The following is a 16,232-nucleotide window of genomic DNA, read 5'->3' as shown; positions in this document are numbered from 1 at the left end:
CTGCCAGGAAACATCTAGTAGATTTAAAAGGTAACAACTGAGAACACCCAGGCCATAAACACCACAGAATTTTTAAATCAAGTTTTACTGCCAAAAATTTTATTTTACACTCAAGTAGTAAATGAATATAGTGTACGTGTCATACAGGATGCAGAAATACTACATGAACATATTTATTTGTTTGCAACAACAGTTTCAGAAAGTAAAATATTGGAAGTTCTCTGATGTTTCAATATTCGACTTACCTTTTTTGCAATATAAAAAACATTTGAGGAGTGCCAGGAGAACAAACAACAGCCATAATTTGTAACTGAGGAGTTTCTGACTGAACATAAGGAAAACAAGGCTTACAGTGAAGCTAGCTAAGCATTGGAGCAGGCTGCCCAGAGAAGCTGCACAATCTCTATCCCTAGAGGTTTCCAAGATCCAACTGGCTGAAGCCCTGAGCCCTGGTCCGAATTCAACACTGACTCTGCTCTCAGCAGGAGGCTGGACCTGAGACCTCTCTCAAGGTCCTTTCCAACCTGAATGATTCTATGATTTGATTCAAGCCCAATCAGCAGCCAAATTCAAACAAATCAATGAATGCTTCCCTTCTTCCCCTTTCCCAACAAAATCTTACCAGAAAATGCAATACTCATCTTTAATGATCATCTTTACAACAGTCCAGCACAACCGATATCAAAGAAACAACCAGCAAATGAAGTGTACAGAAGAGTATCAACACCACATTAAAAGGCAAGCTAAGAGCCTTTGCATGATTTAAAATTCTCTTTGTAACAGCGAACACATTTTTAATGCCAAATACGTAAAGAGCAATAAACAACTGTATGACAATACCAAAGATCTTCCCAGTCATTTTTAAATGGGAGATTTCCTATTCACACTGAGAAAGGACACCACAGGAACGTAAGCAAGATAACATCAACATTCTAGTTTCCAAGTTTCTATTAGCCCTCCATACACTGGCAGTGCCGTGCCCCCAGCAAGCGCCCCAGGGAAGCCAGAGAACGAGGAGCTAGGAGGTGGAGAGGAAGCAGGGAGCCCCAATGCTTCCCAACATCTCTATCTTGGGGACCATTTCTGTCCAGTTTGAGATGTCTTTCTATTGCTAGGATTTAAATGCAAAGCAAGCGGAACTATCAGGAAGGACTCAATGCACCTAGTTTCTTAATTTATTTTTATTTCCATATGAACAGAAGATTTCAATTAGACAAAAGGTCTAAGGCCTCCACCCAGCATTAAAGCAGTTGTAGAAGAACAAATTAACTAACGGCATGACATGATACAAACTGGCAACAAAGAATAAACATAAAACCTGAAAAACACTAGAAGAGTCTTTGTTTTGTGCCAACAAGCAACTGATCCTCTAAAAGAAAAGAATTATTCTGGTGCAAATAAACAGTGATTAAATGTGTGTATACTCACGCACACCAAACTGAATCTGACATTCAGCTCTACATCCTACAGTCCCAAAACCCCAAACTTCTTAGTTTTATGGAGGACCTTGCTTCTCAATCTCAACATGTATATGAGGATAATTATGAGCAATCAAAGGTCAGACAATTTGATCAACAGTGAATCTTTGCAAACATAGTCTTCCGAATCTGAAAGCCTGCTAAAACTGGGAAGTCAGATAGCACACCTACACAGAAAACCATGCAGTCCACCACGCAGGCAGATCTGACTGGGCTTTAAATTAGGGTAGCACGGATAGAGAAGTAGTACAGCACAGAGCTCCGTTCTAGACCTACAGGACAAATAAACATTTGGCTGTTGATAAGAACTTGCAGTATTGCTGCAAGTATACAAGCTACCTTGTTTGCAGCTGGCTCAACTGTATCTACACTACCCTGCAGTGTAATATAGCGTATCTTCAGCCAGGCAAGATACAAAGGGCAGCAAATAAGAGAAGCCAGTGTAAGGGTGGGACAGTAACAAAGAGGAGCGTTGTGCCTAACGCTCTGGATCCAGCCAGTGAAGCTCTTAAGCACTTTCTTATTTCAAGCAATGGTAAAAGCACTGAAATCAAGTTGCTGTAACAAGAGAACCGTCAGCTGTATGTGCAGAAACAAGACAAGACAAAGTTATATACAGTAAATACAAGGTTTTTGCCCTTCATTTCTTTGTATCTGAACCAGTAGAAAACTAAATCAAGGCCCAAATTCAAGCACTTAAGTACTTGGAGAAATAGAATCTACTCCAGCTCTACAGTCCTGAAATAAGACCAAATCTGTGGGACTCAAGTCTCTTAAACACAAAACAAGTAGTAATTTGGTGGAGTTCCTTCTTCAGCACATGAAACAGCTAAAGCCCAGCCACAGGAGTTTAGTCCTGTCAATTTTGGTACTTTGAAGGGAGAAAAGAAGTCAAAACGACAGAGGTTAAAACAGTGAAGATAAAAGATAAGAAAGAACACAGATAGTGAAGAGGGCTGGAATCATCAGATTGTCTCAACTACTAACGTTGAGACATTTGATACGCAGGCATGGGAGAAGTGTCAGGGATAGAAAGGTTGTGGCCCTGGAAAATAGGCAAGTAAAATTGTCAGGGATGTTAGAAAACAGTCTAGAGGGAGGTAGGAATAAAAATTACATCTTTGAATCTGAACAGGTCTGAGACTGTGGCTGGATACTCAAGGAATCATCTGGAGATAGAACTATGGGAGAACCAAACTGGGGAAGGAAGCACTGGATTTTGGGGGCATTCAAATTAAAGTGTAAAGCCAAAAACTTGAAAACAAAATGGAGGGAGGATGTTCAGATACATGAAATTAGGGGATGACAAATGGGGAATAAAGGGCAAAGTATTAAAAAAGAGAACCAGTTAGGATGATGGGTGCCATCCCCTTCAAGACAGAGGAAAGAGAAACTTGGTTACTAGTGAAGGAAATGAGAGGAGGATTTAAAGAGGAAGAAGTCATTCAATAAAAGGAGTGACACACATAAAAGATAGAGAAATAAAAAGGGCAAACTCGTATAGTTAAGAGTCAGAGAAGCCCAGTTCAGAAACAGATTCTTAGAAGTAGAACAATTCTGAAAAAGACCTCATCATGCAAAAGTCAAGATTAGTTTTGAAGACACATTTTGTATCAAGAACGAATGGAGAAATAAAATGAACAGCAAACCTGCAAGCAAGTTCAACAATAAAGAAAAAAAAGGTGAGATAAAAGGGGTTAAAAAGTCCATTTGGAAAGAGAATTAAAACAGGTAAGGCAAAGCTGAGCCCAAAGCTGTGTTGTGCTGACATACTCTTCAGAGATATTCAGAAAGGCAGGAATGGAAATTAAGAAATTACAAGAAAAAAATGTCTGGGGACAGGGCAATGTGAGAAGCAAGCAAAGAAGCCACGTATAGAGAAGCAGATAGAGATGAAAATAAAGACCAGTGAGTCAAAGGAAGTGAGGCCAATGAAGGAAGGAGGCAGCTGAGAAGAGAAAGGAGTCAGAAAGGTTAATAGACTGGAGATCCCAAAAGGAGTGAGTGACAGGGTAGAGGAGAGAGAAAGAAAGATAAGCTGAAAGAGAGCAGGTAGTGATCAGAGAAAGGGAATTTAGAAATAATAAAGTGAACAGTATTTAGTAAAGACAAGGTCATGGGAATGATTGGAGGCAGTGAGAAAAACTGTCTAAAACTAGAAATCAAAGGCATTGGGCTGGAAAAACAGACTGAAGAACAATGGAGTTAAGTACTTATCAGGGGGGAGAAAAAAAAAAATAGGGCTTGCCCATGGTGAGGGATAAAATTTGAGAAGACAGAAATGGGTTGAGTTTAGCAAAGTCACAAAGAAAGAAGCAAACTAATGGTCACTAGGAAAACTAGACACAGAGGACTTCAAATCAGTAAGAGGGTAGAGCAGACAACAGGACAGATGAAGCAGAAGCAGTGGAAGACAGGAATCGTAGGACTTCAGAAGTGAGTATGAAAGGGAAAAAATTTCTAAAAAGCATCAACTGAAGAACAAGGTTCAGGGAAGGGAGTAAAGTTTGAAAAAGAACCTTAAAAATCTGTATTTGAGTCATGTTTGGAAACATAAGTAACACCCCACTGGGCATGCCCAGCGCCTGTATTTCCCTCCTGGGGTGATCTTGGTAGAAAAGTTTTATTAATTTATCCAGACCAAACCAGAGATCAGAAATTCGGACAACCAGCACTGCCACCAGCTAGATGAAGTGAGGGTATGGCAGGGTTGGAAGAACTTTTGACTGTTAAAGAAGTATTAAAAATGATGGAAAAGCAGTGATTTGAACTCTGCTATCCAGCACCTTTACTTCCAGATTAAATTAACTCTCCACAAAGCAAGACTTGAACGCCTTCATTGACTCTCCCTCACACCAGCCTCCTGTTCCTAGAAGCTCAAGTACCTGACACAGCATTCGCCACCAGCATTCAAATTCAGCCATTAAGATTCTCGTCTCGCTGTATAACAGCGAAGACAGAGATTAAGTGGACAGATTGCTGAAAACAAACATCACTGCGATTTTGGGTCCCATTCAGAGATATCTGAGAACCGCTGGCGTAAGAAGTCCTTCTCCATTTCCAAGGCTCTGTCAAGAATTTCACTCTATGGCTTTCTTAATCATGAGCATGAATAAAACACCAGCCTTCTCAGACACTTCTAATACTGTATTTCATCCTCCGGTATATTGGCATGTTTTTAAAGTTTCTGCTCATTACAAAAAGACGACATACTTCTATTGCCTGCTCGTACAATCGGTAGCTGGATCATTAGAGTGCAACAGAAGAGGGGGGAAGAAAACCCCACATTATTCCCTGCTACCAATCCAGTGACATACAGAAAGTATAAAAAGTGAGCTGAATGCATCATTTCTATATACCCTACTGATTACTATTTATTCATGTGTGTATATGAGGTTCACTCAAAATTACCGAAACTACATGAAAAACAGCCTACCTATAAACAAGAGTTCACAGGACTGGGACCATAACAGGAGCTCTTCGTTATTTTTATGCTTTTCAGATATTTTCATATGGTTTGAAAATAATTTTAGATTTGTTTTTAGATTTTTAGATAAAAAACACTCTTTTGGGTTAATTGTGAATATATCCAATGTAGTATTTTTAGAAAAAATTTTGACAAATAATACGAAAAAGATTTTTTGAATGTAGTCTTTTGTTACAGTCAAGAAAAAACTCACCTATAATAAACTACTGGAAGCAGTAAACTGTCCACAAGATAGGTAGCATCTACCGTAACAAATATACATATCTGTAACAAGAAAAGTTTGAAAAATATCATAGAAACACTATCATTTTTATATTATATTTAATACCTGTATGTTTTATTTCTATTAGACTACTGCACACAGACAAAGATTTTATGCAATGTCATTCAAAGCACAAAGTTCACTCACGAAGCAAGTTAATACTGTAGCATTACTGAAATAGAAGGAGGAGCTAGTCAGACATTTTGATTAGAAATGTAAGAAAATAAACACGTAATGCCATAGCTTAAAATAAATAGTGCCAAATGCTGCCACCAACAACATACGAAAAATAGAACGGTGTTTTATAAAAGAAATTTTTTGTATAAGTGTATAGCACACATGGGAGTGTTGTAACTATCATTTTCATATGTTACTAGGTGCTCTTCTTAGGGGATAGACTCTACAGTCCCCAGTTATATACGCAGTTCTATTAACCCATAAGGGCTTCTTAATCATGAAGTTTGCTGCCAGAGTCTTGTACCATTTACAGTCCCCAGTTATATACGCAGTTCTATTAACCCATAAGGGCTTCTTAATCATGAAGTTTGCTACCAGAGTCATTTGTACCATTCACTTTACAGATTTTAAAATAGGAACAACTATTTCTTGTCCTCAGCACAAGATTTAATCATAAATACTAAAAAACAACAACAAAAAAATTTAAATGCTTAAGTATACACATTTGCTAACTCTTAACTCATGTTTTCGTTACTCAATGTATCCTTCCAGACAAGGCGGGGGTGGGGGGGTAGAATCTATTATTGGTTTCTTTCAGGAAAAGTTCAATACTTGATGCATAATATTAGATGCAAATAGCCTGACTGTGTTGGGGGTTTTTCAGTGATTTTTAAATGTTCTGGTACATTTCAGAAAAAAAAAAAAAATGGTTTGAGTACTTGTGCATATTAAGAGCTAATCCTGGCAGTCAAGCAAGTATTGTGCTGCCTTTTCCAATACAAACCATTTCATTCTGTGACATATGAACTGTTGTTACAGAACATAACCATCATTTTTAAAATTCAATAATCAGATAATAAATGAAAACAAATCTAGAGGTTGCTAGACACAAACCAAGGTTTCTCAAATACTTCCTCCCTACAAATTGTTCCACTGAAGTCCTACAAGATTAAGTACACACAAAAGCTAGAAGAAAAACTAAGGATTCATCCTACAAAATCTGGAAACAAAAATTTAAAAAAAAAAAAAAGGAAAAATGTATTAAGATAGGCTGATGATCTGGCACATACTATTTAAAAACTCCTGTATTTTGCCAAACACCATTTCCATAGTATTTGTAGTTTTAAAAAATACAAAACCAGAAAAAACTCTGACCTAGCTCGAACATTTCATCCACAAACCCCACAGTTGGATTTTTATTCTTTGAGCATTATATCAAATCAAAAATTAAAGCTGCACAGAGAAACAAACAAAAAAAAATCTGACAAAAATTAAAGCTGCACAGAGAAACAAAGAAAAAAAATCTAAGCGTGCAGGGAATTGACTGCATCTAGAACCTGTATGTGTATGTACATACTGCTGCTTTTATTTGAACTTCTTTTTACCCACATAAGGAAAAAGATTTAACTGACCGTAACAGCTTCTTAGCAATATCACTGGTAATAATTATGTTTTGACAGTTCTGTATAAAAAGTTCAGTCTTGAAACTCAAGAAATTTCAGTCCATTCTCCATTTTTACCACATTTAAAAATAAGACACCTTCCTTCCTTAACAATAAAATATTATTTAAGCATACCCAAAAATGTACTAAGGTCTAACAAAAGTATTCTGAATTTCCTTTTCAACTAATAAAGTATTTATAAGACATTTTGCATATGTATTTATTTCCCAAATTAAGGATTGGCAACTTTTCTCTTAAACATAAAAGCTAAAATTTACTTTTGCTAAATATAAAACTAATTCTCAGGATACAGTATACAAAACCAGATATTCATAAAGAATATATTTTGTGTTACACTACACTATTATATCTTTTCCAAAAGGTTTCTGTAGTTAAAAAAACATTTTAAAATTTAAATATACTGTAAGGTCATTCAAAATATTTTAAACACAAAAATCTACAAACAGTGACATACATAAACAGCTGGGAAGTTGTAACTTAAAGATAGCATCTTTTAATCAGACCTTCTCATAAACGCTAGCCTCAGAAGAACCCTATTTGCTACAAGAAGCATCTGCATGGTTTTAAGACTTAACTATGCAGACTCCTATTGCCCCAGGGCAGTGCTGCACAAGTCTATTGAAAACGATCAGATTGCAGAAGCCACACCTTAAATTTTCCCAGAAAACCGCCAACAAATGTTTTATGTGCATTATGACAGAATAACAAAACAAAAAGGGAAGTTACAAAAATTTCAACGTGACAATTTTTCCTGAAACTGCTTTCCCACCACATCTGGCAAGCAGAGAACTAATCCTATCACCTGTCTACTCTTACACTGAGAACTGCAAACTACAATTCAATATAAAATACAATAACCTTCTATAATAACTATGTCCCTCTTAGAACAAAGACTAAAATAAAGTTACCTGTGCTGATTCATACCTTCCATAAATTACTAAAAAGGTGAGAGATTCAGACATTTTGCTTCTGGATAATAAGCCTAATATCTGTATCATGTGCAAAAGTGCAACTGTGTTTTAGAACTGAGGCCCAACTGAACACAATTTTGTTATTAAAGAAAATATACTTGAACCCACTTAACATGGAAAACAGTGGTACTCGGCATCTTTTAAAGTTTTGCTTTACATATTTAAACCTCTTGTAAAACTGCAAGTTAGTAAAAAATATAAAAAATAGAAATAAACAGAAAACAACATAGCTTGTATATAAATTGGTTTACAATTCAAAGCACAACAGTAAGCTTCAAATAATTACATTTCAGTAACACACAGAGGTGGGATGATTTACTTAAAACACTTGGTTATTTCTGCTTTTTTCTTCATGGTCTGATGTCTGTTTAGCTGCTCGCAGTGTGTGCATGCATACGTTTCGCTACATCATAGACATAGGTTATGTCTGGTCGCTTCTCTGGATCCGGGTTGATGCACATATTAACTAATTGTCGCAGCTAGGAAAGGAAAATAACATGTAAGAAAGCCAACAATCATGTCAATTAGTATTTGTGCATTATTAAATTCAAATTAATGAGTGGCAAAAATTAGCCAAACATAGCAATTCTGCATAAACACACACACTCAACCCTCCCTCTCTCGACACACACTGCACACAGTTTTATGCAAGCATGTATGCAACATATTCTCATGATTTTTACATTTTGTACTGTTGTCCAGAAAAACTGATGAGCAGATTTAAGTTCTAATCCTTTTAACAAACAACTTTAGACATGTATTTAGTCCCATTATACATCATTTAAATGAAAATTCCTGTGCTTTTGGAGGGCTATGCCTGCAAAACGCAGAAGGCTGAAACTCTCACCAGGAAGGTAAATTGGGACTGCTTGCTCATTCTCTCCCGATACAAAAGTTAGCCAGCAATAAACGGCATTGCTGCGTGACAGGTTCCAACAAACAAAAGGCAGTGATTCTCCTTATAACACACAGTTAACCTGCAGAACCTCCTCCTGCTACAGGCTACCAATACACACGCATTCAGAAAGCGACTGAACAAATTAAACCCACTGAGGGCTATTTAATATAAAGACTCCACCTTTGACTGAGGAAATCTCTGAACTTAAAACTGGAAGCTGGGGAAATATTTTGGGGAAGTATCACATTACGCCAGCCCTGTTACTCCCACTTGCCCAATGTTGGAGACATGATACTGGAATAAATAACCTTTGGTTTATGTCCCAGTATCTATTCTTAGGATTAGATCACTGACTTTTTTCTTTATGTAAAGAAGCACATAATTAACAAGTATGTTCACAGAAGCCTTTACCTGGGAATAAACAAATCACTACGACTAGAAAACCCCAATTTGTTTCCACAAACACCATAATTTATCGGGCCTTCTATAGTGCACATATTCAGCAGAAGCAACCCAAAAGAGCTTCCTCGCCACTCAGACACTTCTCATTGCCTCCACAAATTGGCAGAACAGTTGCAGGTTTATCTTCCTCCCTTGATATGCCTCAGGTGACATTAGAACTTAACATAGTCTGGATAACCTTCTGATGGGGCATCTATTTTAAATTGTGTGCATCTCCTAAGCATTTCGTAATGTGGAATACACAAACAAACAACAAAAAAGCCAAACACCTTGAGATCCACCCTTCTATGGCAATATTTCAAATTTGGTTCAGTCTCCCTCTCAGTACTATTAGGTATGACTACTGAAAAAAATCTGTAATTATTGCAACTAACACAGAGCGACCTCATCACCATGATTATTCAAAAGTAACATAGATTGTATATTCAAATCTGCCATCAGAGAGTTTCCTTCCTGCTTTTTATAAAAAGACCAAGAAGGATTTTAAATTATAATTATACTCCTTTCACTTTTCAGAAGATTAATTTAAATACACAGGAATAGGAAGTCCAGAAGTTAAGTAAGAAACATTGCATACCACTATTTAAAACTTTGTCCATTAGCCCTTGCAGAAACATTGTAAATTGTATACAATGTCCAGGTTTTTCATATTTAACAATACAAAAACTATGTCACTAGACAACCCCCTTCTTTAGCAAGAAGAGCTTAATATTTAAGAATGAGATCATTAATTCTGAAGATAGTGGTCAGATTGCTGAATTGAAACATATTAAATCCAAATAATCTGTAATAGACTTGCTATTTGAATCTTAAATATGCTAAGTGTATTTTGACTAATGGAGTTATAAAAGCCATCATATTGCTTCTGGCAGCCGATAAATAAAATACAATGCCACTGACAGGAAAAACTATTAGCCTGTAATAACTCCCAATCATTTGGAGAACAGAATGCTGGAAATCACGAACTATTGTAAGAAATAATAATTGCCAACATGCAATACAAATACGCAAAGCAAAACAATCTCCTGTAGAAGAAGCAGGTGGGACACAGTGTAAGCAACAGGCACAATGTACTAGCAGAGATGAACAGCTTGCTATGCAACACCTCAGACAGCCCGCATGGAAAACAGGAGAGACTGAAGAACATCCAAAAACCCCAAGCCTGAAATTAGACTCACGTAAGTAAACATTTTGTAAAGAGAATACAAGTGTAATTTATCTGGAGAATAAGACCTCGAATCTTGTACGTATACATTTATCTTTCTCTGTGAAGACTTCCATCTGTTCAATAGAACTGCATACAGTAAATAAAGTCTTAGTAAAAGACTTTGAAGGATTAAAACCTATAAAGCTATGATCAGACGGGAGACAAAGTATTCTTTCTTCTTTTTTTACCAGCTGTATATCGATAACTTTACTGTGGGTACAACAGCAGAAGTAGACCTTCAAGAAATTTACCCGTGAAAAGCATGAGAAGCCTTGTTTACCTCCAGTAGGCTACTTCATGTCTTTTCAATCCTGGCCTGTGGGTAACTCTGATTTTGTTTTCTAAACTGAACTTTATCATCTAAAAATCAATTTCAGACTCAAACTGTTTGTGAAGTCATTAAACAGGAAGCCTTCCTTCAGAGTTACTTTGTTACTTCTTACAGTATATTACAATTCAAAGCTTCAATAAAACGGCCAAGAAGATTCATTGCTTAGAAAGACACTGTAGAAAACCAGCATCATTACTCAGAAGTACGTGTAAGGCTCTAGGTCCTATTAATCCCTGTAAGTACACTTGCAAAATCCATTCACCCACATGTTGTCTTGACCGGTGGCTTTTTGCAGCTTCTTATTTTTACTTTAACCAAAATGCGTATGTAGCTACTATTGTTAGGATACAAGAAAGGATCTGCAAGAGTATGTTCACAGTAAGGGACAGTCACTGAATCAGTTTACTCAGAAATTCTCTTCCCAACACAGTGCAAGAGGTGAGCTCAATTAGTGACGAACCTTCACCATTACTGTAATAAAATAAACCAGAGTCATACATCTCTTCTGGCTATGAGTCTTAACATTTAAATGTTGGTCGCTGCTATAACTGCAAAATCTCCTTCCCTGAGCTGCCTATGCTTGGGACACTGCACAATGACAGTACAGATTCCTGAGTAATTTCAAAATCCTTGAGCTCTTTTGAGCCTTCTTATTGAAGAGCAAACCGTTGGGAGAAGGTGAATTAATTTTGCGGTACAGGATGAAAACAGTTACACAGGAAGACAGCCTTTCAGGACTGAAACTGGGACCATGCTGGATGTTAATGCTTGGTTATAGCACTATTCCTTTAACTCCTACAGGAATATCCATTTCAATAAATCTGAAATCCATTTGTCAACCCTTCTAAGTATTAATAAAATTTCCAATGTAGCCGAAGAGCCTGACAGTACCATGGGAAGAGGCACTGGGATTCTAAAGTCAGAATGTCAGTAGAGAGAAGAGTAATTTTTTATTGTCTGGCACAGACTGGCCAACAGGCAGAGCAGACTTATGACTGAGCTGGAGGGACCTCCTGTTGCATCCCCAAGCTGCAAACTTCTTCAGCTGCTTATTGTTCTTAACCTCCTCTGTGCACCTAGCACAATGACTGTCTTTAGCCTGGAGCTTAGCCTGACATCGGAGCAGTGGGACACACTTTCTTTAACTAAGGTTTTTCAGCTATGAAATAAATATCACTCAAGTCAGGAGGAAGGGGGGGTGAAAGACAGAACTATGACAGGCAAGTACTTTGCATTGTTAGCCAGTTGAAAAAGAGAAGTTTTCATACAGGAAATTTTGAATGGGAAAAAACCCAAACTCTTCTTACTCTGAATAGGAGACCTTCCTGAAATCCTTTCTCCGTGGTTGTTCTCAAGCCCTTTCGCTGGCAACTAACACGACCATTCTAGACCTGCTGGCTCATCCAGCCTTCACACCTGGGTAGGAGGTTGGCTATGGACTTGAGAAGAAGTGCACCTCAATCGAAGGGGAGACTGAAAAACTTCATCTATCATGAAAGCAACATGATACTAATATTGGCTGACAGGATTTTAAGAGTATTGACTGGGGGTGGCAAGGGAGGCCCAGAGCTTCGAATTCCCTAAAGCAGAACAGCTTTCAGTAAATGCTGAGTACTCACCCTGAACACCAGCCGCTCTTCAGGAATATTCAAAAATTGAAACATCCTAAGTTGTTAAACATTTCAAAATCTTGGCTTATGACTCTACTGCTGAAGCAATAGTTTGTGAAAAATGCATCTTAAGACTATTAGGATTTCTAATCAAAGGTTCTAAAAAAATTATCCATCTGTCCATCTATCTTAAGGTGTATCTTTCTGTCACGCTATTCTCTGATGACATGGATGTCATGCATTACTAAAAGGTTAGTCTTATAGAGAGTTCAAAATTTAGAAAAACTGTCACATCTTAAAACTCATTAAAATTTACTTACAGAAAGTTTCTCTAAAAAGCACTTGTCTTGTATTTTGTAACAAAAGTATTTACACTCCTATATCACAGGATGCAGAGATCAACACTCAGTGAAATTTTTCTTTCAGAAAATTCTTTGTTATAAAATATGAAGTGGGTTTTAGTGTTCAGTGATCCTTGATCTTTACTGCTCACTGAGTGTGCTTCCAACCTGGTTAAAGGTTTGATATCTAAATTTCCAGTACAGGTGAAACATTTAGGACAGTATCCTAATATGATAGATAACGTTTGTTTCTTTTTTTTTTTTTTTTTTACAGTTCATGCCAGCACAGTATTTTTTTCATACAAGTAAAAAAAGGTATATTTTGGTGCAATAACTAACAAACATATCTATTTTTCCATATACCTTAGGGAAGACACAAGTCTTCATATCAGAACACTAAAAAGTTCCCATTACAGTCTCCATAGTTGATTACTTCTTTTAAGTAACTATTTTCATACCTCTCTTCATACCTATCATAGCTCCAATTCTCTCATTATGTTTTAAAATAACTTATGTGTATTTTGCAGATAACTGGTTTATCCAAGGTGCAGAAGCAGGCGTCTGCTTTCAAATAAAGAAAACCTAACATGTTGTGCTTTGCATCTGTTTTCAGCACTAGAAACTATACAGATGTAAGAAAAAGGTGGAATCTCTTTCCCCATCCAAACTCTAAGACCTTCTATCTGGGCCAGACTTTGATATTTGCCCCTTGGCTGGGAATCCGCATATCCAACTTCACACTTAGCTGCAGTGAAGTAGCCCTGCAGGCAGGCCAACTTCAACGAACCACTAGTGGTATCATCATTAAAATCCTGCTGAAGGTCACCATGGAAACCGCCTGCTGAGGCTTCGCTGCTGCACTCGGCATCTCCTAATCAGCTACCATGTGAAATGCAAATTCAGACAGTCTGAAAATTAGTCAAGAAGAATAGAGGATGAGGATGCAGATATGTGAAATATTCATGCGCTTCATGGAAAAAGGAAGACAGCATGAATGACACAACAAAGAACGGCCCCTGACATTCCTGCTATCATTTTGCATTATTGTTCACACCCTACTGTATTTCCAGGCCTCCAGTTCTGAAGTTGGTTATATGAACTGCCATATTTATAGTCTGCAACAAATAATAATTAAAAACGGCCCAGGTAAAATGACTAATTGGAAAACCCACAAAGAGGTATAATGCATAAATTACACAGTAGATCATTATTTCATCCTTTGCAACGTCACTGAATTATCTTTTGAAGTCCAGTTTTTTTTCATAGAAGGGCAAGAATTGTCACTGTAAATACAAAACAAAACAAAATGCTGGGCAGTAATCTTTTATTAATAGTCCAATCACTGTCTTTGAATGTAAAAAAATAAAAGGTTCAGAAATACAACCCCTACTCTAAGTGAAATTGCACATTGCTTTATGTTTATTAAAAGTATTTCAGTGCTCGTGTTTATTTGCGTTTTCAAAGTAATCTTTAATTCATGTAGGCTGAATTCAATTAGAATTGGTTACTAATACGTGTTCTTTGGTTTACAGCTTCTATCAGTTTGCCCTGTTCTTTTCAAAGTGGGAAAGTATTTTGGCATCTCAATCTCAGAACATTAACAAGCAAGCGTTTATATTTTTTCATTCTGTTACTAGCACTAAGAAAAATATTTAAATTTATTTTATTTAGTTTCTTTTCATTGTAGAGCTTAAAAAAGCAAGTACCCCCCCTTAAACGCATTAATGACAGTAAAGAACTGTTACCTATCAGCTTAAAACAAACACTGCTGCGATATGCATGAGTATATTGTTCGAATTCAATTATATTATGTCTGCCTACATTTCTCTGAAATTTACTATTAGTGTTGTCAAGAACCACTCTTTCTTGCAACAGAACTGCCATTCAATTGTATCGAACGGCACATCGCAGTTTTATAATGCAGACAAATGGGAACTGAACAATTCATTTTTACTAGTGAGTTACATTATACCTATTTTAATGCAAGCCCCTAGAGAAACGAGGCTAGTGCACTAATTTACTGTGCAACATAAACTTGTATAGTTGTGCTTTTAGAAAAGCATACTATAGATGCAAGACTCAATCCCATTCTGGCACATAGAACAGATCATTGGGCATTCTGGGAAAGCATTTTGTCATACTTGCAAGGAAGCTCAATGAAATTAAGCAGCTAACAGTATGAGGTTTCCATCATTAATCCCCCAAAATTTACAATCATATCAGAGACTTGTTTTGACAGGAACATTTGAGCGAGTTCAACAAGCAAACACTTATGGGCATAATCTGCAAATAACATAAAATCACACAAGTTCATTTACTTCCCTGGAAGTGTGCCAGCTTACATAAACTGAGGATCTAGCCCATGAAAAGGAAAATTTCTTACTTCCTCTGAATAGTGATCTGAAGGGAGAGGTGGGTAGTCACACTGTTCTATCTTCTTGCACAGGGAGTACAAGTTCATTTTATCACCATAAAAGGGACTCTGCAGTGCAGCCATCTGTTTAAAGAAAATGTACAGTTTTCTTTTGTGTTTTTAAGTAAACCTGTTTTGTCATAAAATCTGTAATACTAACAAATCAAAGTGATTTTTAACGGCTTTCGATCCCCTGCTTGGAAGTGTCACAGTGCTAAAAACAGAAGTTCCAAAACTATTACTGTAACCAGTGTGTGTACTTATTCTATGTCACACAGTAGTACCTGTCACAATCCTTATATTGCAATATTCGAGTTGCATACCGTAACAGTTTTATTAATAGAGTATGAGGAGAAATTGAGTAGTTTCCGATACTGCTGTGGGCGTGGAGGGCCCTTGCACCAGGGGGGAGACAAAAAAAACCCAAAACCCACAATGAAGTTTTCCTCTGAAGACCTTTTGGAAAAAACACGTAATTTATTTGAAAACACTATCTGATCTAAAGCAATACCGTATGATGAAAATGCCGGATAACAGTAATAGATTTTGTAACCTTCCATAGCTATTACTAGACTTGGATAAAGTTTGTTTTGTTTTTTTAAAGCAAGAAAACTAAAGGTAATGTCTATGCTTCCAAAAAAATCCAAACACTTCGTAATTCAGTATGTTATTTGAAAATACTTAAAAAAAAAAATCCCAAAACATCATCAGAAGTGCAGAACTGGCACCCATGACCACAATTTACAATTGTAATACAAAAGTAAGAATATCTGTTGGAGAGCACTTAAATAAATGATCAGCTTAAACCTATGCTTTATTTCCAGGCAATGTTACAACTTGACATTTAAGGTGGAAACAAACGCTATGGTTAGCAGGATTACAAATTTAAAAATTCATTTAAAATATCTCCATTCCGTTCAAAGCCTTCTAAGTCTTTGAACCGCAACAGCATGAATGCTGCTTTGAGCGCAGTGCTGCCCCAAAGTCAGTCACCCTTTTCTACATGTGCTAATAAGTTTGATTTTGGAAGGACAATGTGTACATTCCCCAGACAGGCAGAGTGTGTGTGAAACACGCTAGTCCATGCTGTGCTACTCAGTGAGCTTCAGCAGGGACAGGACAAGCTGAAAAT

At 36.9% G+C, this 16,232-nt stretch overlaps 1 protein-coding gene across 1 annotated transcript in view; it reads right to left on the bottom strand.

Annotated features, from left to right (window-relative positions):
* Positions 1–6,748: 6,748 nt before the first annotated feature.
* Positions 6,749–16,232, bottom strand: part of NEK7 (NIMA related kinase 7) — a 56,790-nt gene continuing 47,306 nt past the window's right edge. The window contains exons 8-9 of the mRNA XM_009283171.1: positions 15,071–15,184; positions 6,749–8,317 (exon numbers count right to left, since the gene is read on the bottom strand). Coding sequence (XP_009281446.1) covers positions 8,207–8,317; positions 15,071–15,184 — 225 coding nt within the window. The 3' untranslated portion in view covers positions 6,749–8,206. The remainder of the gene's footprint in view (positions 8,318–15,070; positions 15,185–16,232) is intronic.

Source organism: Aptenodytes forsteri, unplaced genomic scaffold, assembly GCF_000699145.1.
Source record: "Aptenodytes forsteri isolate BGI_AS27 unplaced genomic scaffold, ASM69914v1 Scaffold181, whole genome shotgun sequence".
Lineage (NCBI taxonomy): Eukaryota > Metazoa > Chordata > Aves > Sphenisciformes > Spheniscidae > Aptenodytes > Aptenodytes forsteri.
Note: the sequence above shows the minus strand (reverse complement) of the source record. Positions and strands in the feature narration are given on the sequence as shown.